Source organism: Heteronotia binoei, chromosome 18 (genome assembly GCF_032191835.1).
Source record: "Heteronotia binoei isolate CCM8104 ecotype False Entrance Well chromosome 18, APGP_CSIRO_Hbin_v1, whole genome shotgun sequence".
NCBI lineage: Eukaryota > Metazoa > Chordata > Lepidosauria > Squamata > Gekkonidae > Heteronotia > Heteronotia binoei.
In genome coordinates this window covers 16,626,754-16,654,508 of record NC_083240.1, presented here as the reverse complement: position 1 = coordinate 16,654,508, position 27,755 = coordinate 16,626,754, and the positions used below count along the sequence as shown (strand labels likewise).

At 48.0% G+C, this 27,755-nt stretch overlaps 1 protein-coding gene across 1 annotated transcript in view; it reads right to left on the bottom strand.

The window, feature by feature from the left end:
• LOC132586807 (tumor necrosis factor receptor superfamily member 1B-like) overlaps positions 1 to 27,755 on the bottom strand; it is a 55,561-nt gene that overhangs the window by 3,423 nt on the left and 24,383 nt on the right. Inside the window, exons 2-9 of the mRNA XM_060258918.1 lie at positions 23,428 to 23,533; positions 15,511 to 15,639; positions 14,196 to 14,345; positions 11,672 to 11,765; positions 10,059 to 10,264; positions 9,530 to 9,601; positions 6,159 to 6,196; positions 318 to 558 (exon numbers count right to left, since the gene is read on the bottom strand). Of these exons, the coding sequence (XP_060114901.1) occupies positions 318 to 558; positions 6,159 to 6,196; positions 9,530 to 9,601; positions 10,059 to 10,264; positions 11,672 to 11,765; positions 14,196 to 14,345; positions 15,511 to 15,639; positions 23,428 to 23,533 (1,036 nt within the window). The remainder of the gene's footprint in view (positions 1 to 317; positions 559 to 6,158; positions 6,197 to 9,529; positions 9,602 to 10,058; positions 10,265 to 11,671; positions 11,766 to 14,195; positions 14,346 to 15,510; positions 15,640 to 23,427; positions 23,534 to 27,755) is intronic.

Genomic DNA, 27,755 nt, shown 5'->3' with positions numbered 1-27,755 from the left:
ACTCCTCCACTTGCAGCTGCAGGAATGGCCTTGGGTAAGCTATAGCTCTCGCAGAGCTTTCCTTGCAAGGGCAGCTTCTGGGAGAGCTCTCTCAGCCCCACCCACTTCACAGGGTGTCTGTTATGGGGGAGAAAGATAAAAAAGATTGCAAGACGCTCTGAGACTCTGATTCAGAGAGAAGGGTGGGGTATAAATCTACAGTCTTCTTCTTCTTAATTGGATGGTGTGCCAGAAAACTTTATGCTGTGCTGTGGACCATGTTCTCAGCTGAATTCGTAAAGTGTAATATAATGAAACAAGATATCAAGGCCTCTTACTTGAGTTTGCCCTGCTGTGGTACACGCAGCTGTTCGACAGAGATGATCTTTGTTGACTTGCTTCCACTTCTTTTGGGGGATCATCCAGATCATCGGTTCCACTGCTTTTGTCGGATGCAGGAGGGCAATCCAAGGAGCCGCTGCTCGACGGGGAAATCTTCAAGAGGTTCTCTTCCTCCTGCCCTGCATGGCTGGAGACCCGCGGCCATTTGTCAGGTCCCTGTTCAACGGACGAGAATGGCTGGAAGAGACATGGAACACCAGCCTGTCAGGGCCACTTTCAAGAATTCTAGAAGCCCTCTTTGCTGCAATTATGCCCACAATAAAAGGTGTGTATCTGTTTAGAGAATGTATATCCCATCTTCTGACACACAGCTCTCAAGGCAGTTTATAAGCCAGATAATAACACAAAAACCATGCAGTAAGGCAAAGCCAGCCAGCAGCAGGAAAGAAAGGCAAAGCACAGGTTCTTTTCAGCGGTGGCCCCCTCCAGATTATAGAATGTTCTGTCCTCTGGAGGTTAATCATACCTTACTCATTACCTTCCAGAAATTGTATTTTTATCCCACTCAGAACTGCACAGTCTCCTCCCAGCTATCTGCATTTACTAATCTCCAGGGTTTTTTTTCTGGGGGAACACAGCAGAACAGAGTTCTGGAACTTCTTTGTGCAAACAACATTATTAAAAAAAATGTTTAAACGTTCATGAGGGGCACCTGTGTGTTTCTCCTTCATTTCTTTCAACAGCTCCGGAACCTCTTTTTCCAGGAAAAAAAAGCCCTGCTAATTTCTATTTTTCAGCATCCCTTATTGGTAAATTTCCAATTTCTCTGTTGTATATGTGGACCTCAGTAAAGACTACGATGGGCATTCCTGCCTGGGTCATTGGAGCCATAAGGACGGCGCTTGGGAACTCGGGAACAATGAGCACTAGGATCCAAATCCCTGCACCCCTGCTCCAATCATGGGCCCCCTGCTGGTTTGAATGATCCAATAACATGCTTGCTTGGGAACCCCGAGTTGTATATAGTTGGCCTCATGGGCTCAGTTCCTCAGTCTTAGAGTGAAGCCCTATACTATGCTGTAACTAATAAAGAGCTACGATCATGACCACCTCGCTTCTTGTGTTGAACCCACTGTATTATATCCTCCAATAAAATTGTTTGGTTACAAACAAAGCTCTCCTTTTTACTGTGAATGCCGAGGTATTCTCATTGGCAATGGAGTATTCATGCAGCGTTTCCCCTCACAGTTATCTTTGCCCAAACTCTATTCATGGCTTTCATTTTCCCTCTCCTTAGCGGGGGTGGGGTGGGTTGGGGCTGGAGAGAACCAGTAACTGGCATATCCACCTAGCTTAAAGCTGGTAACTGACATTGTGATGGTGATATGTCAATTACTTTTTTTTTTAAAGCCCTCTGAAGTGTGAGGCTGGTGGTGGCTGGCGGCTATGAGCGAGGGTTGGGGCAAGGAAAATGGCGTCCGGGCCCATAAAAATGTGCAGCTTCTCCCAGCCAGCCTGTAAACAGCCTATTAGGATCAAAGATTTCAGGTTTTCACGGCTGGTAACATCATTAGGGTTTGTAGAATCTTTCGGGATCAAGTGCCGTGTTCTACTGGAGAAAGTTTTCCTTCCAGACGTTTCGTTCTCAGCTGCGGAGAACATCCTCAGTGGCATTGCAGCCGGAGCAGGTGCTCAGACCTTCAATGCACAGCAGCCAAGAAGGTCAGAGCGCCTGCTCCGGCTGCAAACCCACTGAGGATGTTCTCCGCAGCTGAGAATGAAACGTCTGGAAGGAAAACTTTCTCCAGTAGAACACGGCACTTGATCCCGAAAGATTCTACAAACCCTAATAGCCTATTAGGACTTTCTCAAAGGATCACATCAAACCAAGTTTGAGAAATCTGAAGAGCAAAGCAAGGGGAAAGGGAAGATGGGGTCCCCAAAATGACAGTACATTTTATTCCCACCTCTAATCTTGTGGATGTTAAGAGCAGGGCTTTTTTTCTGCCGGAGCCCACAGGAGCGGTGCTCCGACTGGCCTGGCCAGGGCTCCAGATGGCTCAACCCACCATGAGGCAGCCACGTGCCCCCAGGCCAGGCGGGGTGGCCTAACATGCAAATGAGCTCTTGCTGGGCTTTTTCTACACACAAAAAAGCACTGGTTAAGGGTGTCTTCAGCTATGGCTGTACCTGGTGTAACAGTCTTGGGAGTCCATGGTTATATAGAGCTCCTAGCCTTGGGGGATGCAGAGTGTCAGAAGAAGGTGTCTCTGAAGTTAAAAAAAAAAAAATATCTCAGGGACACCTTCCTGCACTCCATTTCCACCGCAGCTGGAATTTCATCTGCTCCCAGGCTGTTACGATTTAGATTGGGCCCTACCACAGGGATGATGGTGATGATGATATTGGATTTATATCCCGCCCTATACTTTGAATCTCAGAGCGGCTCACAATCTCCTTTACCTTCCCCCCAACCACAACAGACACCCTGTGAGGTGGGTGGGGCTGAGAGAGCTCTCCCAGAAGCTGCCCTTTCAAGGACAACTCCTGTGAGAGCTATGGCTGACCCAAGGCCATTCCAGCAGCTGCAAGTGGTGGAGTGGGGAATCAAACCCGGTTCTCCCGGTTCTCTCGGGGAGGGACGGTGGCTCAGTGGTAGAGCATCTGCTTGGGAAGCAGAAGGTCCCAGGTTCAATCCCTGGCATCTCCAAAAAAGGGTCCAGGCAAATAGGTGTGAAAAACCTCAGCTTGAGACCCTGGAGAGCCGCTGCCAGTCTGAGGAGACAATACTGACTTTGATGGACCGAGGGTCTGATTCAGTATAAGGCAGCTTCATATGTAGGAGGGACGGTGGCTCAGCGGTAGAGCATCTGCTTGGGAAGCAGAAGGTCCCAGGTTCAATCCCCGGCATCTCCAAAAAAGGGTCCAGGCAAATAGGTGTGAAAAACCTCAGCTTGAGACCCTGGAGAGCCACTGCCAGTCTGAGAAGACAATACTGACTTTGATGGACCGAGGGTCTGATTCAGTAGAAGGCAGCTTCATATGTTCATAAGAGTCTGCGCACTTAACCACTACACCAAACTGGCTCCAGAGAGGAGGAGAGGCAACCTTTCTCCTTTGCACTGTTTCCCAGGGACAACATTCCACGACTTTTGCAGCCCAAGTAGAAACTGAATATAAATATATAAACTGAATGGAAAAAAAAAAGTAGGGAAAAGAACGGCTAAGGCCAGATACGACTTTGAAGACAAACACCAGAATTCTACCCCGAGCCTGAAAACAAACAAGAATCCGGCGATAACCTCTCAACACTGCCGTCACATGGGTCACGGCGAGGAGGCCGCAGATTCCCAGCCTCGACATTCCACGGCTGAGCTCATCGCAGCTCATTTCCTGAGGTCCATTCTGGGAATAAATAATGCTTTTTGCAACCAGCACTGAAAGGGGAAAGGCGCCGTTCGGTGTGCCTCCTCTTGGTTGGGAACGCAAATTACTCATGAAAGAGAAATGTAGGGCAGACAGAACTACACATTACATGTAGCAACAGCCTTAGGGAAGGTCTGGGTGGAGGGAGAGGTGGTGCTGAATCTTCCGCTTTTATGCAGCCAGTTACTTATGGCTGCTTAATGGCTGGACTATGCATGATCTTGGAGCTTTGCCACTTGAAATCTCAATATGTTATTTGGCCTGATATAAACTGGGGTTGCAGAACTGGGGAAAAGGGAAACCATCAAGTGCCGAAAAGGGTGAAGGGAGAGACACACAAAACCTTAAAATTGCCTTGGGTGGGGGAGGTCAGGGAGCTGTTCCTGTGGGCAGCAAAGGAGAAAACTCACAATAATGGGTTTAAATTCAAGGCGGGAAGGTACTAGCTGGATATTAGGAAAAACTGTTTTACCAGTAAGAGTTGTTCAATGGTGGAATCGGCTATCGAGGGAGGGGAGCTCCCCTTCTCTGGCAGAATTTAAAGAGCAGCTGGACAAACACTTGTCAGGGATGCTCTAGGCCAGGGGTGGCCAACGGTAGCTCTCCAGATGTTTTTGGCCGTTGGCCATGCTGGCTGGGGCTGATGGGAGTTGTAGGCAAAAAACATCTGGAGAGCTACCGTTGGCCACCCCTGCTCTAGCTTGATGCTGGATTGAGCTGGGGGTTGGGCTGGATGGCCTGTCTGGCCCCTTCCAACGCTGGGACTCCATAACTATTGTTGACCGGGGGGTGGGGAGGGAACAAAGTGGACTTTTCCAGTGCCATGGCCCAGATTCACGCGCCTCTTGCCTGCTTTTTCTTTTTGGAGTCAAAGAACGCATCCAGAGTTCAGCTTATGAAACTCCAGCGTCTCACACTGCTTGACCTTATTTTTCAAAATGTGCCTACAACTTCTTTGAGCACACAAGTTTTGGATATTCTCCATCCAGTCGCTTGGAAGCCCACTCTCCCTGCATGACTCCTGATGGACTCAGACACCTGATGCAAGCACATGTAGTACTGTTGTTCTACCCATCCACTCCAGTCGTCTTCAGAGGCTCTACTTTAGGAAGCCCTGCCGTCTGGAGTCAGACAGGTGGCAATCCAAGAAAAGGCCTTCTCAGTCATGGTGTCAAAACTCTAGGAACCCCCTTGCCCTGGGAGATCTGTCTGATTCCTTCTATTGCTGTTCTCCACCAGCGAGTAAAAGACTTTTTGTTTTGTTTTGTTTACCATACCCCCAATAGAGAGCCAGTTTGGAGTACTGGTTAAGTGAGTGATCTCTTATCTTACAGCTGCTGGAATGGCCTTGGGTCAGCCATAGCTATCACAGGAGTTGTCCTTGAAAGGGCAGCTTCTGGGAGAGCTCTCTCAGCCCCACCCACCTCACAGGCTGTCTGTTGTGGGGGGAGAAGATCAAGCAGGTTGTGAGCCGCTCTGAGACACTGAAATTCAGAGTGAAGGGCAGAATATAAATCCAATATCATCATCATCATCATCATTGTAACTGATATTAGTCCTTCTGTTGGCCCTTCTGTTTTTGGTGTTGTGTGTTTATATGATCGTAACGATTTGTGTTTGTGTGTGTGTGTTCGTGCGTGCTATTTTAATGTCGAAACGTTTTGATGTTTGCCACCTTGGGTGGAAAGGTGGCACAGAAATGTTTTAAATAAAATTATTTTCTTCACACATGCATCCCAGTAGCAGAAGAAGGCTTAAAAGTTGCATGTGTGAATTTCATTCTAGGAAGGATAGGGACAATAAAAGAGAAGCCATGTTGGATCAGGCCAGTGGCCCATTCAGTCCAACACTCTTGTCACACAGTGGCCAAAAAACCCCCATCAGGAGGTCCATCAGTGGGGCCAGCACACCAGAAGCCCTCCCACTGCTGCCCCCCACACCAAGAATACAGAGCATCACTTTGTCCCAGACAGAGAGTTCCATCTAGACCCTGTGGCATCAGAACATAAGAGAAACCATGTTGGATCAGGCCAGTGGCCCATCCATAGAACTCTTCCTTCTATCTACAGAACTCTTCCTTCAGTGGAAATAAAACTATTGCATGAAGAAGGCAGAGTGTCTCCCTTGTATACAGAAGGGCCCAGGTTCAATTCCCCCTCCTCAGTCTCTGATAAAACCTCTGATCCCATATAGCAGGTGCTGTGAAAGGCCTCTTTTCCTGCCTGAAGCCCCAGAGAACTGCTGCAGACATCAATGAACCGAATAGGCCCGGTGGTCTGTATCAGAACAAATTCAATTCATATGATCTGCAGGGCGGAAAGTGTGCGCTTGATTTAGCTTCTGGTTAGTTGAGGATGAAAGCGTTTTTAAAGAGGCTCCACCGAGGGCAGAGAAAGGATGTTGAAACTCACCTGCTGTTCACCCCTGAGGAGTTTCTTGCAGTGCAGAGCTGACAAAGAGAAAATCCAAAAGTCGAAATTAACCATGCAATGTAACCACAAACCTATCCAAGCGGTACGAATGGCACCAAGCCCCAGACCACATTTGCCTCTCACAGCTTGCCCAGTCTACAAATTGCCCCTTGCCTCTAACACTGTATTGAAGAAGGAAGAGAAAAAGGAGGAGGAGGAGGAGGAGATGGTGGTGATATTGGATTTATACCCTGCCCTTCACTATGAATCTCAGAGTCTCAGAGTGACTTACAATCTCCTTTACCTTCCTCTCCCACATCCTGGGAGGTAGGTGGGGCTGAGAGAGCTTGGACAGAAGTTGCCCTTTCAAGGACAGCTCTGCGAGAGCTATGGCCTGACCCAAGGCCATTCCAGCAGCTGCAAGTGGAGGAGTGGGGAATTAAACCTGATTCTAAGAGAAGAGTCCGCTCACTTAGCCACTACACCAAAGTGGCTCCCCAAGGGAGTCTGCGATGTTTCAGATTGGGACCACGGCATGTGGAGAGAGGAGGCTTAGACATTCCCCTGCAATTCCCCAACCTGAAATGGCCCCAGGAAGGCCCTAGTTGTCCAGTGACAGAAACCTAACGTGTAGTTTGTCAGTACAAATGCATCTTTCTATGGGGCACAGAGCACCTCTTCCCCCCACCCCAGGTGCCATTTCAAGACAAGGAAAAGGGGCAGCAGGAAAGTCTAAGCCAGCTTTTCCCACACATGCTCATCTTGAACCAACCTGGGTCCACACATCTCAGAGAAGTGCAGAACTTCAGAACATCCTCAGGGAAAATACTTTTGGTGCCCCTATGAATTCCTGAGTTTCAAAACATCCTATCCTTGAAAGCCTTGCTCAGGCCGTGCAGACTGAAAGTTGCAGCATCCTTTACTTGAGTCCATCCATCTCATTTGGGTCTTCCTTTTGCCTTCAAGTTTTCCTTGCATTATTGCCTTTTCCAGTGCAAGTGGAAACCCTGCTCCCAACACACCTTTTCCTCTAATCAAAAATGCCCCTTAGCCAATTGTGCGTGTCTATCATGGCTTACATGCTGGATCCTTTGAGCTGCGGACATGGCTCTTCCCCAGCACCGTGGCCTTGATCCGTATCTGATTTCCACACAGAGCAGCTGCTTTTTGCAGCTGAATAACTCCGTTTCTGTGGGGGGCGGGATTTGATAATGAGTTCTCAGTATCATTAAGGGGGGCATCCAGGGGTGGAATTCTAGCAGGAGCTCTTTTGCATATTAGGCCACACTCCTGATGTAGACAATCCTCCAAGAGCTTACAAAAAAGAGCCCTGTAAGCTCTTGGAGGATTGGCTACATCAGGGGGTGTGGCCTAATATGCAAAGGAGCTCCTGCTAGAATTCCACCGCTGGGGACATCAGTTGTCTATATTCTTTTGTGGGAGAACCTGGAGATGCTCACCAATTTGAACATATATGAACATATGAAGCTGCCTTATACTGAATCAGACTCTCGATCCATCAAAGTCAGTATTGTCTTCTCAGACTGGCAGAGGCTATTTCTGTGCTTTGGATCTGAAGGAATGGTGGGACTGTGACTCAGGGGAAGAGCATCTGCTCGGCATGCAGAAGGTCCCAGGTTCAATCCCCGGCAGCTCCAATTGAAAGGACCAGGCAGCAGGGGATGTGAAAGACCTCTGCCTGAGACCCTGGAGAAGGCCCGTAGTTAAAGGGGGGGTCTGGGGCCCCTGACTTCCAAAGGAGGCCCCCGCCCAACCCATCCAAGTAGGGCGGGAGAGCGAGAGGAGGCTGCGCGGGACTTCCTGCTTCTCACAGCCGATTTTAAAGCCAGCTGCAAAAGCACAGGGGCCCGGCCTCTCAGCCCTTTAAAAGCCCAGGGAATTGATAAGAGGAGAGAAAAAGTAAGTCTTTGGAGGGGAAAGAAAGGCCAATAAGGCCCGGGGGTTTCACCCTCACTGATGTCATACTGCTAAATGCGCAGTATGATTGTTCCGCCTAATGAGCTCATTAGGGCTTTGCTTATATGGATGACATCTGGTGCAGAGGAGCTCGGGAGACTTTTTAATTTTGTTAGGACCCCCAATTTCCCCAATGCCCCCTGACTGGAAAAATCCGGGCTACAGGTCTGCCCCGAAGAGCTCAATCAGTGAAGAGGTCCATCAGGGGCTATTAGTCACAGCGTATTGTTGGAACTCTCTGTCTGGGGCAAGTGATGCTCTGTATTCTTGGTGCTTGGGGTGGGGAACAGTGGGAGGGCTTCTAGTGTCCTGGCCCCACTTGGTGGACCTCCTGATGGCACCTGGGGGTTTTTTAGCCACTGTGTGACACAGAGTGTTGGACTGGGTGGGCCACTGGCCTGATCCAGCATGGCTTCTCTTATGTTCTCCTGCCAGTCTGAATAGATAATATGACCTGGATTGACCAAAGGTCTGATTCAGCATAAGGCAGCTTCATGTATGAGGTTCACAACTGAAGGACCCTCACTAAGAAAACAAGAATCCCTTTAACGCTAGAAAGGAATGGCAGGGTCAGGTCAAAGGATGGGGGACTAGGCTATGGAGAGTATCTGTGTACTTCTCAGGTTTCGTAGATTTCGTCTATACTGCTTCCCTTCCACCAAGGAAGACATCTGGGAACTTCCACACAATGCGGGTGTATGGAGAGCTCCTGGATGGCTCCCATTCACACATCACCCAGACTTGCTTCAGCAAACTGGCAGCGTCATGTCCCTCAAGACCTATCATTTCTGTTCCATTATTATTTTCAGATTCTTTGCCAACAGCTCGCTCTGCCTCTTCCACACATCCCATGTGGAAATGCAAAGCCCCTTTTGGGTCCCGGCCCTCCAGTGCAGTGGTCCCCAACCTTTTTGGCACCAGGGACCAGTTTTGAGGAAGGCAATTTTTCCACGGATCGGGGGGTGGGGGGGTGGAATGGTTTTGAGATGATACAATTGTGCACTTTTTTTTGGTGTGGTGGTTAAGTTTGTGGACTCTTATCTGGGAGAACTGAGTTTGATCCCCCACTCCTCCACTTGCAGCTGCTGGAATGCCTTGGGTCAGCCATAGCTCTCACAGAGTTGTCCTTGAAAAGGCAGCTTCTGGGAGAGCTCTCTCAGCCCCATCCACCTCACAGGGTGTCTGTTGTGGGGGAAGAAGATAAAGGAGATCGTGAGCTGCTCTGAGATTCAGAGCGGAGGGCAAGATATAAACCCAATGTCTTATTATTTATTATTATTACAACATTGTAATATATAATGAAATAATTATAGAACTCAAGACCCGGGTGCTAACAGGCCACGGACCGGTCCCGGTCCACGGCCTGGGGGTTGGAGACCCCTGCTCCAGCGTACCTTTTTTCTGAGAGATGATACAGCTAAAAGCCCCGATGAATGCAACCAAGGCAAACAGGCTGATCGCAAGACCTAGAACCAAAACAAAAGGATGCAGAAGAAAATGAATTTCCACACCAGGCTGGAAAAATCACAACGCATCCTTTCCCCCCACACCAACCTAAAGGTTCAGAAGCAAATTGCTCAATCATGCCACCCAAACTTAGGGCTCTTTCACACACCCATTTTCCTCACTTGGGTGTTCCTGTTGTTTCGGGGTGGAGGGATGTTCTGTTCTGCACATGTTTTGCTCCCTCTAGTGGTCAATTTGATATCGCATCGCCTATGTCCGTCATAGCTCTCCGCAGATTTAAACCGCAGGTTTTTATCCCAGACATAAAGGCACGACAGGAGGCAAAACACATGCGGAACAAAACGCATGCACCCTGAAGAAACAGGAACACACAAGCGAGGAAAATGAGAATCCGGAAGAAGCCCTTAAGGCAGTTATTGTCCAAGCTAAGCGCTTAGCAAATCTGCCCTTGCTCACCCCCGATAATGTAAGCAATGTCTCTAGGAGGTTTCTGCAGGCTGGAATCCATGTCCAGACTGGGAGTGCTGCTTGCAGAAAGGCCTGGAGAAGAGGGCTCCTTGATCTTGACTGTGGGGAGAGGAGAAATGTTGAGGATGTCACCGCTGGAATCCTTGCAAACCGCATCATTTGTGCTGTTTCCAGGATGAAGTTCCAAGTCACAACTACAAAAGGAAAAAAAAAAAACCAGAATAGGTTGAAAGGGAAACTCTCAAATCTAGCAGTAAGGTCTCGGCGCAGTTCTTATCATTAGCATCCATTCCCGGGTCTTGCAAAATGAGGGCCATGGCTTCTTCGAAAGAGCCAATCCATCCGTTGGCTCTTGCTCTTTTCCCGCTGCCTTCAGCTTTTCCTAGCATTATTTCCTTTTCCAGTGACTCTCGTCTTCTAATAATGCGACCGGAGTACGATAGCCTTAGCTTAGTCATTTCAGCTTTTAGGATGAGTTCAGGTTTGATTTAGGTATTACCAGGTCTCAGATTCAGTGGGAGCTCACAGCAGCACAGCTCCTGAACCTTTTTGAGAGTTCCACCACCTCCTTCTGAGAGTTCCACCTCCTTGTCCATTGAATAGTAGGTGCAGCTGCAGAACAATCCCTGGATGAACCCTACCACCTTTTTTTTTTTTTTTTATACAAAACGACCTCTGGATGTCACAAAGCCCTTGTGTTTATCCAGACCCAAATAGGAGGGCTCTGAATCCGCCATTCAATAGGTGTTTTGTGACTTCCAGATGCACAGGAGTGACTGGGGGCCATGGAGACATAAACAGCCTCTGCCTTCCATTCTGGACTGTTTTCTTCTTCCATGGACATCTCCTTCCATGGAGTCACAAAAGGTTCCACTGCAAAACTTATGTACAGTCATTAAAATAACTTGATTTTGCAAACACAGCCAACGATGGCTCCCTTGCAAAATCAAAGGAGGGTGTGTAAGAAAGGGTCTTGAGACGGGGCTGGATTAAACCCTGTGGAGGCCTCTAGACAATCAAAACCTCGGGGGGGGGCCCTCCCAAATTATCTGCGTTAGAGTGCCAAGTTTGCCTCTCTCTGCCTCTCTCCTGCAGCTTTGTCAAAGGGGCTTTTGAGAAGGGGCCTGCAGGCTGGGAGGGCTGCAAGGAGGGGGGAAATCGGGGGCGGGGGGAGAAGCCAGCCCGGGGCCCCTAAAAGCATGGGGATCCATAAGCCAGTGCCTACTTGGCCTAATTGTTAATCCAGCCCTGCCCTGAGAACAAAGTACAACCCCGTACTTTGTTCTCACCTTTGACAAAGTTCAGCTTTGAGAACAAAGATGCAAGCCTGGTGGTCAACTGCTTGGCAAGTGAACAAATTAAGCGAACAATTTTTTTACATTTTGCTCGAGAGCTCTGGCTGAGTTCTCCAGCCCGCCTGCCGCAGATTGCCTTTCCCCTCCACTGTTCTGAACATTTTTGTCAAAAGGAAAGGCCTCTTTGGCTTTCAGTTTCCTATCCTGCCAGTCTGACAAAGGTAACACCACCACCCCCCCCCCAAAAAAATCAGGATGCTCAATACATATCTGCAAAGAAAAATAGGTAGGACCTGGGAAACTTACACCCTGTGGGTCCTGCAGGTGGCGCTGTGAGATTCCACATCGGAAAATGTGCCGGGTTCGCAGGGCGCACACTCCACGTTACTGCTCTTCGTGCCTGCAAACATTTCCAGACAATTCGCATTAGCTATTTTGCCTATCAACACAGGGCGTGTTTTTACATAAAGGGGGGACATCGAGGAAGACGGAAAACGAGTCAGAACTGATGCTCAGGGCTCCAAGAACTTGGCCCAACCTTTATCGCAGCCTTCCAGAAGCCGAGGTGTAATCTTTAAGTCACTGTGTCTCAGAGGAAAACCACAGGCCTCCTGAAAGCCAAGCTGCTTTGCTGGCTCTCTGCCTGGCGCCTGCTCTTTCCTCACTGTGAGAGATCATTGCCCTGTCCTGAGAGCCTCCCTTTCCTGTTAATGGTCTTTGTCCATGGAATAGGATTGCTTGCCAGGTCCAACTTAAGAAATATCTGGGGACTTTGGGGGTGGAGCCAGGAGACTTTGAAGTGCAGCAAGAGTGTAACAAGCCCAATTGAACTCCGAAGAGAGTTCTTTCTGGCGGTCACATTTAAAGAGACCACACACCTTTTAAATGCCTTTCCTCCATTTGGAAATAATGAAGGATAGGGGCACCTTCTTTGGGGGCTCACAGAACTGCCTTCCCTCCTTTTGGAAACAATGAAGGGTAGGGACATCTCCTCTTGGGGCTCATAGAATTGGACCCCCTAGTCCAGTGATAGCGAACCTTTTAGAGACCGAGTGCCCAAACTGCAACCCAAAACCCACATATTTATCGCAAAGTGCCAACACGGCAATTTAACCTGAATACTGAGGTTTTAGTTTAGAAAAAAACAGCTCATCGTGAAATTAACAAACTGAAAGAACATTTGGTCTGGATAGCATTTGCTTAGGAAACCAACAAAATAGTAACATGTCAGAATGGGAGGATGATGGTGAGAGTGTCATAAGGCAATAAATGGAGGCTGTTCATTGCTCTGTTGCTTGCAGGTCTGGGTTAAACAGAGAACATGCCTTTCCCAGAAGCGTTCCTGTCCACCTAATTTACTTTTGAACGTATAACATACATTATAAACATCATTCTAGTCTGCCATTAGGAAAAAAAGAATACAGTAAAATATAGTGTGTTTAGTAGCAGCTGGTGGTTAGGGTGTCCAAATCAGATCTGGGAGGTCCTGATTCATATGCTCACTCTGCCCTGGCAGGTTGCTGGGAAACCTTGGACCAGTAATATACTCTGAGTTTACCTGCCTCATAGGTTCGTTTTAAGGATAAAAGAGAAGGGGAGAGTGCGTCAAACCACTTCAGTGTCCTTTTGGGAGAGGAAGGCAGGGGATATATGATGGTAGTTAATAAATTAAGTTGATGAAAGGAGTCCACTGATTTATAAGGCTAAATCTGAGTCCAGCGGCACCTTAGCGAACAAGATTTTTGAGAGTCAAAACTCCTTTTATCTAATTGAGGGAGCTCTAATGCTGGAAAGCTTGTGCCCCCTCCCCCAAATCTTGTTGGTCTCTAAGGTGCTCCTGGGCTTGAATCTAGTTGTTCCACTATGGACCAGCACGGCTACCCTTGGAAACTTCAAGGATAGTCTGAATTGTATTAACTAAAAAGTCTGATGAGAGAAAGGAGGGCCAGTTTGGTGTAGAGGTTAAGTGCGCAGACTCTTATCTGGGAGAACCGGGTTTGATTTCCACTCCTCCACTTTCAGCTGCTAGAATGGTCTTGGGTCAGCCATAGTTATCACAGAGCTGTCCTCGAAAGGGCAGCTTCTGGGAAAGTTTCTCTCAGCCCCACCTACCTCACAGGGTGTCTGTTGTGAGGGAGGAAGATAAAGGAGATTGTGAGCTGCTCCGAGACCCTGAGATTCAGAGTGAAGGGCGGGATATAAATCCAATATCTTCTTCGTTCTTTAAACTAAAACTGCAATCCTATGCATGTGTAGAGAGTAGGTGCCACAGTGCTCACTGTAGATTACTTCCGAGTAACCAGGGAGAGCAAGCCCAATGAGGAAAGTCTCAAACCAGGGAGAGCAAGCCCAATGAGCCGGGAGCAAGGTTGTGACAACCATAATTGAACTCTGAAGGAAGAAATGGCAGTTTCAGAAGGTAGACTGTATGGCATCACATCTCTGCAAAGCTCTCTCCCCAAATTACACCTTCCCCAGCTGCGCCCCTCCCACCAAATCTCCAGGAATTTCCTCAATCAGCAGCTGGATTTAAGTTTTTAAAAAGAAAAGAGAAGACCAATCACAGACTCTCTAGCATCTGCTAAGGTTGTGTCCTTAAGAGTGTTAAGCCAGCCAGGCAATTGAGCCCATTCTGGAAGACTTGCAAAATTGTGTCCTTTCAAAACAAACCTCTGGAGGGTTTCTGATGTCAACAGATTTCAAATCTGGAAGACCAAAAGCAATGAGGATTTTGAAAAAAAGGAAAGAGACTTAAAAAAAGCCAAAGACCGACAATACCCTGACCCTCCATAATCACATAGTCACAGAAAATTAACGGTTTGTCCTTTACCTGGTTTTGCAACTCCAAAGCCCTTTGAGCATCGTTGGTATGGTTGACATCGAAAGCATGTTTTAGAGGTCACTGTGCTACAGAATTCGTGAGGTGGACACCAGCAGTGTCGGTCTTGAGTGCGAGTGCATTCCTGTATCTCCACCAATCCTAACGGGGAAGGAAGGAATCGGGGCTTTAGAACCACTGTCAGAAGCATATGACTAGAGGGGAAAGGTCAAAATTGCTAAGTATGGATGTATCATGGGCAAGATGGCTTCCAAATATTCATATAGAGTAGCCCCACACACCAGTCTGGTGTAGCAATTAGAGTGTCAAACTAGGATCCAGGAGACCCAGAATTGAATCCTCAGCTCTGCCATGAAAGCTCGCTGGGTGACCTTGGGCCAGTCACATGCTCTCAGCCTCACCTACCGCACAGGGTTGTTGTGAGGATAAAATGAAGAACTAGAGAATGACATTAGCCACCATAGGCCCCCCACTGGAGAGAAAGGCAGAATGTAAATGGAATTAAGTAAATAAACAAATAGCTGGAAGAGGAATTGTGTTAAGATGGCTAACATTTGATGTCTGGATGGGACTGGAAGCCCTAAGTCCTGTGCTGAAGGTCAAGAGCCTAAGGCCTATGACCTTGATTAGAGCTTTGTTTTGGGAGAGGGGGTTAGCAGTTTTCCTGATTTTTACAAAATGATATATTGGCTTCATGGCTGTTACCTGTTGGGTCCTTGGTTGTTGTGTGTGGGGGGGTACAAATGCTTTAAATGCAGCCCGGCATGAACTCATTTGCATATTAGGCCACACACCCCGAAGTCACCATTGTTTCACACAAGGCTTTTTTGTAGAAAAAGCCCAGCAGAAACTCATTTGCATATAAGCCACACCCCCTGATGTCACCATTGTTTCGCACAGCAGGAACTCAATTGCATGTTAGGCCACACCTCCTGGCGTCACCATTGTTTCGCACAGGGCTTTTCTTTTAGAAAAAGCCCAGCAGGAATCATTTGCAGATTAGGCCACACCCCCTGACACCAAACCAGCTGGAACTGCACTCGTTTAAATTAATCACAACGACCCTGTGAAGTTGCTTAGGTGGACCAAGCAGTGACGGGCTCAAAGCGAGCTTCACAGCTGAATTGGACTTCGAACCCAAGTCTCTCTAAGCTTAGTTTGATGCTTTACCCATCAAACTGCCTAGTCTGATGCAGGCAGGACTTCTGCTGGGAATCAGGGGCTCTTGTTCCACTGTCTCCCTTCCTGCATCTAGGCCCTGCATATTCAAACTGGTAAGAGAGAGAGGGGGAATGCTACTCTATACCTGTTCTGCATTTGGGAGAGCAGCCCAAGCAGCGGACCGCCGAATTCAACGTCTTCGTAAAGGTGTTTTCCTCGCACGCTTCACACTGGGTGTTGATGCTCTCATTGCAGTGGTGACGCACTCGAAAACCTGTGGGAAAGAGGAGACGGTCATGGCGCCAGGTTGCAAGAGCTGCTTTTTATTCCTGCGCGCTCCCCCCACCCACACCCCGGCTAGCCCAGCCTAGCCTGATCCCGTCTGAGCTCCGAAGCTAAGCAGGGCCAGCCCTGGTCGGTACTTGGAAGGGAGACCATCAAGGAACATCAGGGTCACGATGGAGGGGCAAGCCACCTTTGAAAATCCTATGGGGTCACCGTAAATCGATGACAACTTGACAGCAAAAGAAAAAAAAATCTTTAACTGCACCCAACTTTAATCAGTGTTCCCTCCACACTGAGTTGAACGTACGAACATATGAAGCTGCCTTATACTGAATCAGACCCTTGGTCCATCAAAGTCAGTATTGTCTACTGGCTTGCCTCCATAGCTCTCCAGGGTCTCAAGCTGAGGTTTTTCACATCTACTTGCCTGGACCTTTTTTAGTTGGAGAGGCCAGGGACTGAACCTGGGACCTTCTGCTTACCAAGCGGATGCTCCTACCACTGAGCCATAGTCCCCCGCTGTGAGCTAGCTCATGGTTTTTTATCCTCCAGCTCGCACATTTTTGTCTTAGCTCAGGAAAAAGGGCCCCAGAGCAAATTAATTTATACAACAGCTCACGTCTTTATTGCCGGTAGCTCAAAAAGCAGAATTTTTGCTCACAAGACTCCATAGCCTAGAGGGAACATTGCTTGTAATACTTCCGTGGCGGTGGTGATAGACTGCTGTCAAGTCATTTACGGAGACCCCTGGTGGGGTTTTCAAGGCCAGAGATGTTCAGAGGTGGTTTGCCCTTGCCTGCCTCTGTGTAGCAAACCCTGGACTGTGTAGCAAACCATTTATTCATCAAGGTCAATACAGGCTACTCAGACTGGCAGCAGCTTTCCAGAATCTCACACGGAGGTCTTCCACATCACCTACTGCCTGGTCTTTTTTTAACAGGAGATGCCAACGACTGAACCCGTGGAGACCTTCTGCATGCAAAAGAAGACGCTCCTCCACCAAGCCACAGAATCTTGCCGAGTCATACTTGGGAACTCCTGGAACCCACGCTGGCTTGCATCTGTGAAATGGTCCCTATTGGTTTTGAGCTGTCTACCTGCAATTAGAATTGCCGTCCCCTGGGTGGCACTTGTAGGTCTCTAGGACTATTGCAATTGACCACCAGGTGAGGAAGATCAGTTCTGGGGCAGTGATGCTCTGTATTCTGGTGCTTGGGGGGAGGCACAGTGGAAGGGCTTCTAGCCCCACTAGTGGACCTCTTGATGGCACTTGGGTTTGGGGGGTTTTGGCCACTGTGTGACACTGAGTGTTGGACTGGATGGGCCATTGGCCTGATCCAACATGGCTTCTCTTATGTGACACAGAGTGTTGGAATGGATGGGCCATTGGCCTGATCCAACATGGCTTCTCTTATGTTCTTATGTGACACAGAATGTTGGACTGGATGGGCCATTGGCCTGATCCAACATGGCTTCTCTTATGTTCTTATGTGACACAGAATGTTGGACTGGATGGGCCATTGGCCTGATCCAACATGGCTTCTCTTATGTTCTTATGTGACACAGAGTGTTGTGACTGGATGGGCCATTGGCCTGATCCAACATGGCTTCTCTTATGTTCTTATTTGACACAGAGTGTTGGACTGGATGGGCCATTGGCCTGATCCAACATGGCTTCTTTTATGTTCTTAAAACAGCTGCTCTGGAAAGTGGACTCTACGGCATTACGCCCTGCTCAGGTCCTGTCCCGCACCTCCCCAAACCCTGCCCTCCACATGTTCCATCCCCCCCCCCAAACTCTTCAGGTATTTCCCAACCCACAGCAATTGACCTCCAGATGAGCAAGATCAGTTATCCCCTGGAGAAAACGGCTGCTCTGGAAAGTGGACTCTATGGCAATATGCCGTGCTGAAGTCCCAGTCCCCCCCCCCTCTTCATACCCTGACTTCCACAGGCTCCTCCCCCAAACTCTTCAGTTATTTCCCAACCTACAGCTGGCAACCTTGGTCTGCTTGAATTCTTGACCACACGATGACTAAATCCCTGCCTTTGCATTCTTCAAGGGCAACTAGAATGATTAAAGGTTTGGAACACTTTCCCTATGAAGAAAGGTTAAAACGCTTGGGGCTCTTTAGCTTGGAGAAACGTCGACTGCGGGGTGACATGATAGAGGTTTACAAGATTATGCATGGGATGGAGAAAGTAGAGAAAGAAGTCCTTTTCTCCCTTTCTCACAATACAAGAAATCGTGGGCGTTCAATGAAATTGCTGAGCAGTCGGGTTAAAACAGATAAAAGGAAGTACTTCTTCACCCAAAGGGTGATTAACATGTGGAATTCACTGCCACAGGAGGTGGTGGTGGCCACAAGTATAGCCACCTTCAAGAGGGGATTGGATAAAAATATGGAGCAGAGGTCCATCAGTGGCTATTAGCCACAGTGTGTGTGTGTATTGGCCACTGTTTGATACAGAGTGTTGGACTGGATGGGCCATTGGCCTGATCCAACATGGCTTCTCTTATATTCTTATGTTCTTATTCTTCCTAAGCACGTTTACACTTTATGTTTCTACGCCCTTCGTCACCACCTTTATTCCACTTGATTACATGCAGCCTTTTCCCCATACCCTGTTCATATGATCACGCTGTCTTTTTTTTTTGCGTTTGCTTCCCGCCCCCCCCCCCCCCCCTTTGCTCAAATGAACTTTTCATGCCCTGGGAAACAAACACAGCTTGAGAGAGTATGGCCCCTGATTTCTAGCAGGCAAAAGTGTTCTCCCTCCAGCGCTCTCTGGAACCTGCTCTTCCGGTCATTGCCCCCTTCCAAGTTCCGAAACAGGAAATCCCACAATCGCGCTTGACTTTCAGCCCCCGCAGAACCCAGGCTGCTCCCGTGTGGCACCGGCTTCCTGTTATTGAACCGAATCTTGGCAGCGGAGAACAGCTGCTTAATACGATAAGTAAGGTAAATATAATACAGCGGGTCCAATGCAATGAAGAGGCGAGGTGGTAGTGAACATCAGCTCTTTATCAAGCACAGCATAGTAGAGGGCTGCACTCAAAGACTGAGGAACTGGGCCAACTATATACAACTCAGGGTTCCCACCCAAGCACGCTATTGGATCATTCAAACCAGCAGGGGGCCCGTGATTGGAGCAGGACAGCAAGGATTTGGATCCTACTGCCCATTGTTCCCAAGTCCCCAAGCTCAGCCCTTATGGCTCCAATGAGCCTTGCAGGAACACCATGCACTTTCTAGTGTTGCCAACCTCCAGGTGGGGCCTGGTAGTCTCCAGGAACTACAACTGATTTCCAGACCACAGAGAACAGTTCTCCTGGAGGAAATGGCAACTTTCGAAGGTGGGAACTACAGCATTATTTATACCCTCCCCAGGCTTCAGTCCAAAATCTCCAGATATTTCCCAAGCTGGAGTTGCCAACCATGAAAACACCCTTCTTAAACCCCTTCTTCTTCGCAGAGGTCTAGTTCAAGGAGGGTTCTGGTCCGTCCTCTACACAACAGAAAATCAGATGGCTCCATGTAGATTTGAAGGCTCCATTCCCAGGGGGTCCCCAATTTTGGCTTGGCCAGCAAAAACATGTGCAGCAGGAATTGCAGACTTCTGCCACAGTTGCCAACCACCAGGCAGGGCCTGGAGATCTCCCAGAACTACAATTCATCTCCAGGCAACAGAGATCAGTCGCCCTGGGGAAAATGGCAGCTTTGGAGGGTGGGGTTTATGGCATTGTAACCCGCTGAGGCCTTCTCCTCTCCGCAAACCCATAATCTCCAGGCTCAATGCCCCAGTAGCCAGAAATTTCCCAACCTCGAGTCGGCAACCCTAGCCCAAGTAAATTCTGCATGCCACTGTGTGTTGGAGCAGGGCTGCAGAAAAGAGGATTTATTTATTTATTTGGTATTTTCGGTGCTTGTGTGCACGTGTGTCTGCACCTGGAAGTCATGTCAACCTCTGGTGACTGACCCCTACTTGGGGCCTGGAAGATACGCAGAGAGGTGGCTGAATAAAGTCTGCCCCTGTCCTCCCAACTTGGTATTTCAAGGAAGTCTCCCCTCCAAGTACTAACCAGAGTCGACCCTGCTTAGCTTCTGAGATCTGACCAGATTGGGCTGCTTGCCTGAACTATCCCGGGCAGGGCAGGGGAAGAGGATTTAAACTTTCACATGCCTCGCTCAGTTTGGCTAACGGAAACCGAGCTAACCATGCTGACACTGCTGTTATACATCGGGGACAGGGAGAAGAAATCATATCTTTTAAAAAGCCGCCTCGTTTAGCTCTATAAAATGTCGACAACAGTGCAAAGAGCCTAGTTTTCATTAACGAAACAAAGAGGGACTGGGATTGAAGGGTTAAATCCCTTCTTCCTTTCTGGCATGGGCCTAATCTCAATCGCAGCAGAGTGCATGCCGAGCTGCAGGAAGGTCACAGCCGCATACCAGAAGGGGACGGCTTGTCATTCCATTTCTTGTATGATACACTAGCTGTGCATATATGTGCTTCTTGTATGATACAGTAGCTGTGCATATATGTACGGCATAAGTTAAACCAGTCTATTTTGGCATGTCTCTTTTGTCTAGCCTGTTGCATGAACTACGTCATGAAGAAATCTTGGCAGCTTGAAGTGTTTTTGTTTTATTATTTTACCCCCTGTTGGCTTACAGAATGTTTGGCGTTATTTGACTTCCACCCATCAAGAGTAACAGAAAGAAAAATAGGAACTATCAAGGCTTTTCTTTTCTTTTTTTGGTAGCAAGAACTCCTTTGCATATCAGGCCACACACCCCTGATGTAGCCAATCCTCTTGGCGCTCACAGTAGACCCTGTCCTAAGAGCCCTGTAAGCTCTTAGAGGATTGGCTACATCAGGGGTGTGTGGCCTGATATACAAAGGAGTTCCTGGTACCAAAAAAAAAAAGCCCTGAGAACTATCAAAACAAGGATGGAAGAGAAGGTGTTAGCAGAGGGTTTATGGCTCAGGGGCAGAGATCCCCATCTTTAGTCTGTGGCATCCACAGTGAAAAGGATCAGTGAAAACCAAATGGCCACCTGTCATTTCCTCAGAAAGCACTTTCTTTGGGGACAATAACTCAGACTGCATACATCGAATCCTCCCCAAATTTGGATGACAGGTATAAGAGAGTCCATCAGAGATCCCCTGTGGGTTTGGTGTCTCTGGCTCACATAAGATTTGTTCTATACACTTCTGAAAAGCCTGAACCTGCACCTGTCAAAATGACAACTGACGGGCAGGCATATTGCCAAGTGCAGGTTCAGGAGCGTATAGAACGAACCCTGTGCTTGCTAGAGGCACCAAAGCTGAAGAGCATGTGGAGGAGCATCCGAAGAGGTCTGCTGTGAGTCTGGTGTCTCTGGCTTCCACAGGATTTGTTCATACACTTCTGAACTTCCTGAACGTGCGCCTGTCAAAATGACTGAGGTTCAGGAGAGTAGAGAATGGATCCTATGGAAGCTAGAAGTATCAAAGTCAAAGAGGACCTCACCGGATGCTCCTCTAGATGCTCTCCAAGTTGTTGCTTTGAAGTTATGTAAACATTCTGATTGAGTGGAGACAGTCTAGCTGGGAATGTCTCTGCTCAGCAAACAGGCACCAGCCTCCACAAACAGTTTGAAAGTACGTGAAGAAGAAGAGAGTGGATTTATACCCTGCCCTCCATTCAGAGTCTCAGAGCGGTTTACAATCTGCTTTCCCTTCCCCTCCCCACAGCAGACACCCCTGGGAGGTAGGTAGGGCTGAGAGATCTGCTCTTGAGAGAACGGCTCTGAGAGAACTTGTGACTGACCCAAGGTCCCCCAAGCTGGTTGCATGAGAAGTGGGCAATCGAACCCAGTTCTCCAGATTAGAGTCTGTGCTCCTAACCGCTACACCGAACTGGCTCTCCTCATGGCAAGGTTCTGCCAAGTGCCTTGTCACAAACTTGACTTTGCAAAGCACGAACCGGCCAGAAATTCACCACAGATCCGGTTCATGCCCCTAGAGACCCACAGCTGTCGATATAGACAACACTGGCCTTGATAGACACACTGCCTTTATGTATGCAGTTCAATATCTTTTCCCCTTTGCAGCTCAATATGGACACTGTTTTGAAAGATCCTGTTTGCTTTCTGCATGTGCATGTGCAATAGTGGGAAGTGCGGGTGGGCAGTGAAATCACAGCCTTCTGACAACTGCTAAGAAATGTTCTTCAGGGCACACTTTCATAACGTCCCTCTGCTTCCTTCCCTGAGTGCTGCTCAGGAGCTTGCAACATAGCAGGGGTGGTTGAAGAAAATATTGCATAAAGTCCCTAAATTCTACCACAGGTCAGGAGGGCTGGGTTGTTTTATTATTATTATTTAACATGACCATGGGGGCTGAAACAGTGTGCATACAGTGCTGTCCAGCGGCAGCTGATTTCTTGCAATCCCCTTGCGTTTTCAAGGCAAGAGGCGAACAGAGGTCATTTTGCCATAGTCTGCATCTTCATAGTGGCCTGGACTTCCTTGGTGGTCTCCCATCCAGGAATTAACCAGGGCTGACCCTGCTTAGCTTCTCAGATCAGACAAGATCAGGCTATCAGGGCCAGGGCTGGCTTAACAGAGCTGTATAAAATTATGCACGACGTAGAGAAAGTGAAACAGAGATTTTCTGTTGGTTCTTTCTTTTCCTTTTCTGGTTTCCCCTGTAGGTCGAACTGTCCTTGTACTTCTGAGTTTCATCAGAGCTTTTTTTTTGTAGTAGGAGCTCCTTTGCATTTTAGGCCACACACCCCTGCTGCAGCCAATCCTCCAAGATCTCACAGTCGGCCTCGTAATAGGAGGCCTGCAAGCCCTTGGAGGATTGGCTACATCAGGGGTGTGTGGCCTAAAATGCAAAGGAGCTCATGCTACAAACACCCCCCCCCCGCCCCGAGTTTCATGCTATTGTTTTTGTAGGATTCAAGCAAACAAATAACACACTATTTCTCCTTTCCAACACTGTATGTAGTCAGGCGCATCAAGTGATGGGGGAGGATTTAGAGCCAGGACAGACCCCATCCCCAAACAGTTCTTCATGCAAATGCATAATTCACTTGCAAAACTCCAGATGCAACTGTAGCCACCAGCATCAATGGGCTTTAAGACTAGTCAAATTAATGGAAGACAAAGGTCTCCATGATTATTAACTATGACAACATGGAACCTCCATGTGCAGAAGCAGTATATCCCTAAATATATGTTTGGGGATGGCAACAACAGGAGGCAGCTTTGGTCTGTGTCCTGATGGTTGGCCTTGCAGGACATCTGACTGGGCACTGAATGCTGGGCTAAGTGGGCATAAGAACACAAGAGAAGCCATGTTGGATCAAGCCAATGGCCCATCCAGTCCAACACTCTGCGTTACACAGTGGCCAAAAACCCCCAGGTGCCATCAGGAGGTCCACTGGTGGATCATTGGCCAGCTCCAGTAGGCCTTTTCTTATGTTCCTTTAAAGAAAGGAATAAATAGCGCTGGATCCTATTGAAGCATCCTTTCTTCACGTGCACATTTGTCAACAGAAACCTACACGGCAGCATCGATCTTATCCCATACCAAGCCTTCTCAGGGAAATGGGACAAGTTATACCTGGTTTCCTCTCTTTCACAATGCCTTTTTACAAAAAGAGAGACAGAGAAAGAGACAGAGAGAAGTTCTTTTCCATCTCCAAAAGTTTCCTGAAAAGTAACCAGATACACTGTGCCAGATTCAGATTTCTGCATCAACACAATAGCAGGCAGCTTACCTGGTGGGCAGAAGTGGCAACACCTATGGGCAGTCTGATTATAGTACTCATTGTTTGAATCCTGGCATTGGCGTGGGTGTTCGGGTCTGTACGGCAGCGAAGGGACCTGCAGAAATCAGAAGAAAAGGCTTGTTAGTTCCAAGTGTGATCAAAGCTCTTTCATTATTGTCTCAGTGAGGGAAACAATGGCAGTGATTTCTAGCTTCCGGTTCCGGTGTGTACGTATATTTTTTTCTCCAGGGCTTCCTCTTCTCTTGGAAAGAAAGACCACCGAGAAGACAAGAATCTATGAGGAGCCCTGCCGAATCAGACCAGAATTCATCCAGCAACCTATTTCACACAGGGGCCAACTAGTTGCAAACGACTGCTAAAGTGCACTGAAAACGCATGCTCCAATGTGTGGGAAAAGCAGCCCATTTCGAAGTCCCCTTCAGTCATCATTTCTAGACAACAGCGAAAGTGCATTCTCTAGCATCTGGGAAAGCAGCCAATCTAGAGGTCCCCTTCAGTCACTGTGACTAAATGGAACTGCTAGATCGGCATTTCCCCACACGTTGGATACATGCACTTTCAATGCACGGTGTTTGCAAGCAGGTTTTCTTGTGGATGGACGTGAATCTTTTAAAAGCCACTTGTCTCTATGGCCATCACTGATACACTAGAAGCACATCCCACCGTTTAATCCCTTGTGGAATAAAAAAAGTATTTTCATTAGAATATACGGAATCTATTGCTCACCAACTTCACTGGATGCCAACCCACCACTAGGGTTTCCAAGCTCCAGGGTGTGGCTGGAGATCTCCTGGGATTACAATTGATCTCCAGGTGGCAATGATCAGTTGCCCTGGAGAAAATGGCCATTTAGGAAGGTGGGCTCTATGGCCTTGCACCTCACTGAAGGCCCTCCCCAAACCCTGCCCTTCTCAGGCTCCACCCGCCCCCCAAATTTCCCAACCCAGAGCTGGCAACCCTGCCCATCCCCCAACTTCTACTATTACAGAAGGAGAAAAAGCCCCTCTTTGAGAATGTATCGTGGAGTCCCCTGTATAAATAAATGCCCCTGTGTAAATCGACGGTATGGCCTCATTTGAAGTACTGCGTACAATTCTAGTCACCGCACCTCAAAAAAAGATATAGCATTGGGAAAAGTGCAGAAAAAGGCAACAAGAATGATTCAAGGGTCGGAACACTTTCCCTGTGAAGAAAGGTTAAAATGCTTGGGGCGCTTGAGTTTGGAGAAATGTCGACCGAGGGGTGACATGATTGAGATTTACAAGATTATGCATGGGATAGAAAAAATAAGAAAGAAGTACTTTTCTCCCTTTCTCACAATATGAGAACTCGTGGACATTCGATGAAATTGCTGGGCAGTCGGGTTAGAATGGATAAAAGGAAGTCCTTCTTCACCAAATACATGTTTACATGTATATTAAGAATGTAGCACCATTAATTTATACTGTAATTTAAATTTTAATCTAATCGCTGTTTTTAGGAAATGTATTTTAATGTTTATGTTGTATTTATTGTTATATCATGGTGTGACCCACCATGTCCTGTAAGCCACCCTGAGCCTGCTTCGGCGGGAAGGCGGGGTATAAATAAAAATTTATTATTATTAAAGGGTGATTAACACATGGAATTAACTGCCACAGAAGGTGGCGGCGGCGGCTGTAAGCATAGACAGCTTCAAGAGGGGATTGGATAAGCATATGGAGCAGAGGTCCATCAGTGGCCATTAGCCACAGCGTATTGTTGGGACTCTCTGTCTGGGGCAGTGATGCTCTGTATTCTTGGTGCTTAGGGGACACAGTGGGAGGGCTTCTAGTAGTCCTGGCCCCACTGGTGGACCTCTTGATGGCACTTGGGTTTTTTGGCCACTGTGTGACACAGAGTATTGGATTGGATGGGCCATTGGCCTGATCCAACAGGGGTTCTCTTATGTTCTTATGAGTCAAAACTGATTGCCTTCTGCACTGTTTCTGAGAACAAAACAGATGTGACTTGGGAGTATATCAATTAACCCTCTAATTTAAAAAAAAAAAAACCTTTTAAAATGTTACGTGTGGATACTCCAATTTGAATGGCTGTGGAAAAAGAAAAGAAAAAAACTTTTGAAGAGTTTTAAAAGAGATGTCAGGTTTGGGGGTCTCAGCTCCCTCCTTTTTTTGAGCAGGAACACAAAGGAACACAATTCCAGCTGGCATGGTGTTGGGGGCATGGCCTAATATGCAAATGAGTCCCTGTATGACACAATGGTGACATAAGGTGTGTGGCCTAATATGCAAACGAGTCTGTGTTGGGCTTTTTCTACAACAAAAGCCTTGCCCCGCTCCATGCACAAGTGCAAAACAGAGAAGCAGGGTAGAGAGCAAGAGGTGAAGGCAGGCATGGTGCCAGTGAAAGCCATCCCTGCCTATTCCCACACTGCTCACTGCTGCTGCCCTCCAGAGATTAACGCTGGGAGGAGTATATGTGGGACAGATTGGCCTGACCCTTTCAACAGCCCTTGACGGAAGCTCATCCATGTGTGGGAAAGGATGGTATTGCAAGCTCTTTGAGTGCTTGTTTATGCACGAGGGTGCCGAAGCCACAAAAGCCGCACAAAAGCAAGTCAGCCGGATATTCTCCTGACCTTAACACAGTTCTCCTTCAAGAAATCATGGTTCATAACCACTGTGCCATGTGGGCCAGCAGAGGTGGCGGCAGGAAAAGATCCCTCGTCAAGATGTCGAGAAACTTAATTAGCGCAGCCAGGCTGGTTCTTCCTAAAGCCTGCTACTTTGGAGGACTCGAACACAGGAACAATGCGAGGCCCCAAACCTGAAAGCTTACAAATATCCCGCTTCTGATCTTTACCGCAAATCTCACTGAAATCTCATTGTGTCTGCTCCCCGGCAGGAAAGATAAGCATCAGATGCTTGGCCGCAGCAAATACCCTTTAAGTTGCTTATTTAATCAGTATTTCAGAACCGAGAATGGGAGAAATAGGAAGCCTCCCTCGATACATGGTAATACGACGTCAGCTTTTTTTTTTTTTTGAAAAAAGCAGCAACTTTGCTGACCTCTGTTGTAAACGTTAATTTGTTTAGAGGAACCAGGGACTATGGGGTTGACGTGCAATTCTATCGTAGGCATGTTTGCTCTGAAGTTCAGCCCCTGCTTTGTTCCACGAGACTTACTCCACGGCTAGTTTGTGCAAGATTGCAACTTTAGCGACTGGACCATTGCAAAACAGGGAAGTGAGAAGCCTGGTATAAAATCGTCGGCATAGAGGGAAGCCCCCCCACCCCCGCCCATAGTCCATGGCCCAGCAAGGGCATCTCTGTTATCTAGAAATGCTTGATCTTTCTGTTCTCATGAGGAATGAAGGATTACCTAGAAGCTGGGCTAGTTCCAGCTCTTTCTCCAGGCCCCTCCACAGCCAGAGTCACAGGTGGGTTTGTGGTATTATGTCATGTCAGATGCTGAGGAACATGGGGACTCAGGGTAGGTTCGAGTTGACCAAAGTCAGACCACCGGAGTGTCAGAAGCTGGAAATCAGCAGCCAGGCTATTGAGTATCACAAACTTCAAGTGAGCACCTATTGTGTGAGAGGCTCCTTGCAGTTGCTTTCAGATTGGCTACCCTTGCCAAGCCAGCCAATCAAGTAACCAGCCATTCAGGTAAGCCAATCACGTCACCAGCCAATCAGGTATGATGCCCATGGAAATAAGGGTTCTGAGAGCCTGTGTTCTGATTGGTTTGCTATTGCTGGATTTCTGGTGGGGGAGGGGTTGGTAGAAAAAACCCGCCAGGAACTCATTTGCATATTAGGCCACCATCCCACCACAACCCATGCCAAGGCAGCCAGAAAATTTTTTCCTGCTTAAACGAAGTCCGGGGGTTCTGTGTATAGTTGAGGCTGCTGCATGTGTGTGCCAATAAAGAGCTATGTTGAAATCACTATAGCATCTGAACCCACTGCTTATCACAGGTCATCATTGCCAACTTCAGGTTGAGAAAATTCCTGGAGATTCCGCAGAGCTTGGAAAGGATGGCATCTGGGGAGGAGAGAGACTCTGCCGAGCATCATGCCATAGAGCAGGGGTGGCCAACAGTAGCTCTCCAGATGTTTTTTTTTTGCCTACAACTCCCATCAGCCCCAGCCAACATGGCCAATGGCTTGGGGCTGATGGGAGTTGTAGGCAAAAAAACATCTGGAGAACTACCGTTGGCCACCCCTGCCATAGAGACTGTCCTCCAAAGCAGCCATTCCCTTCCCCCACCCCCTGGTGAACAGATCTCTGTAGTCTGGAGATCTGTTGTAATTCCAGGAGATCTCCAGGCCC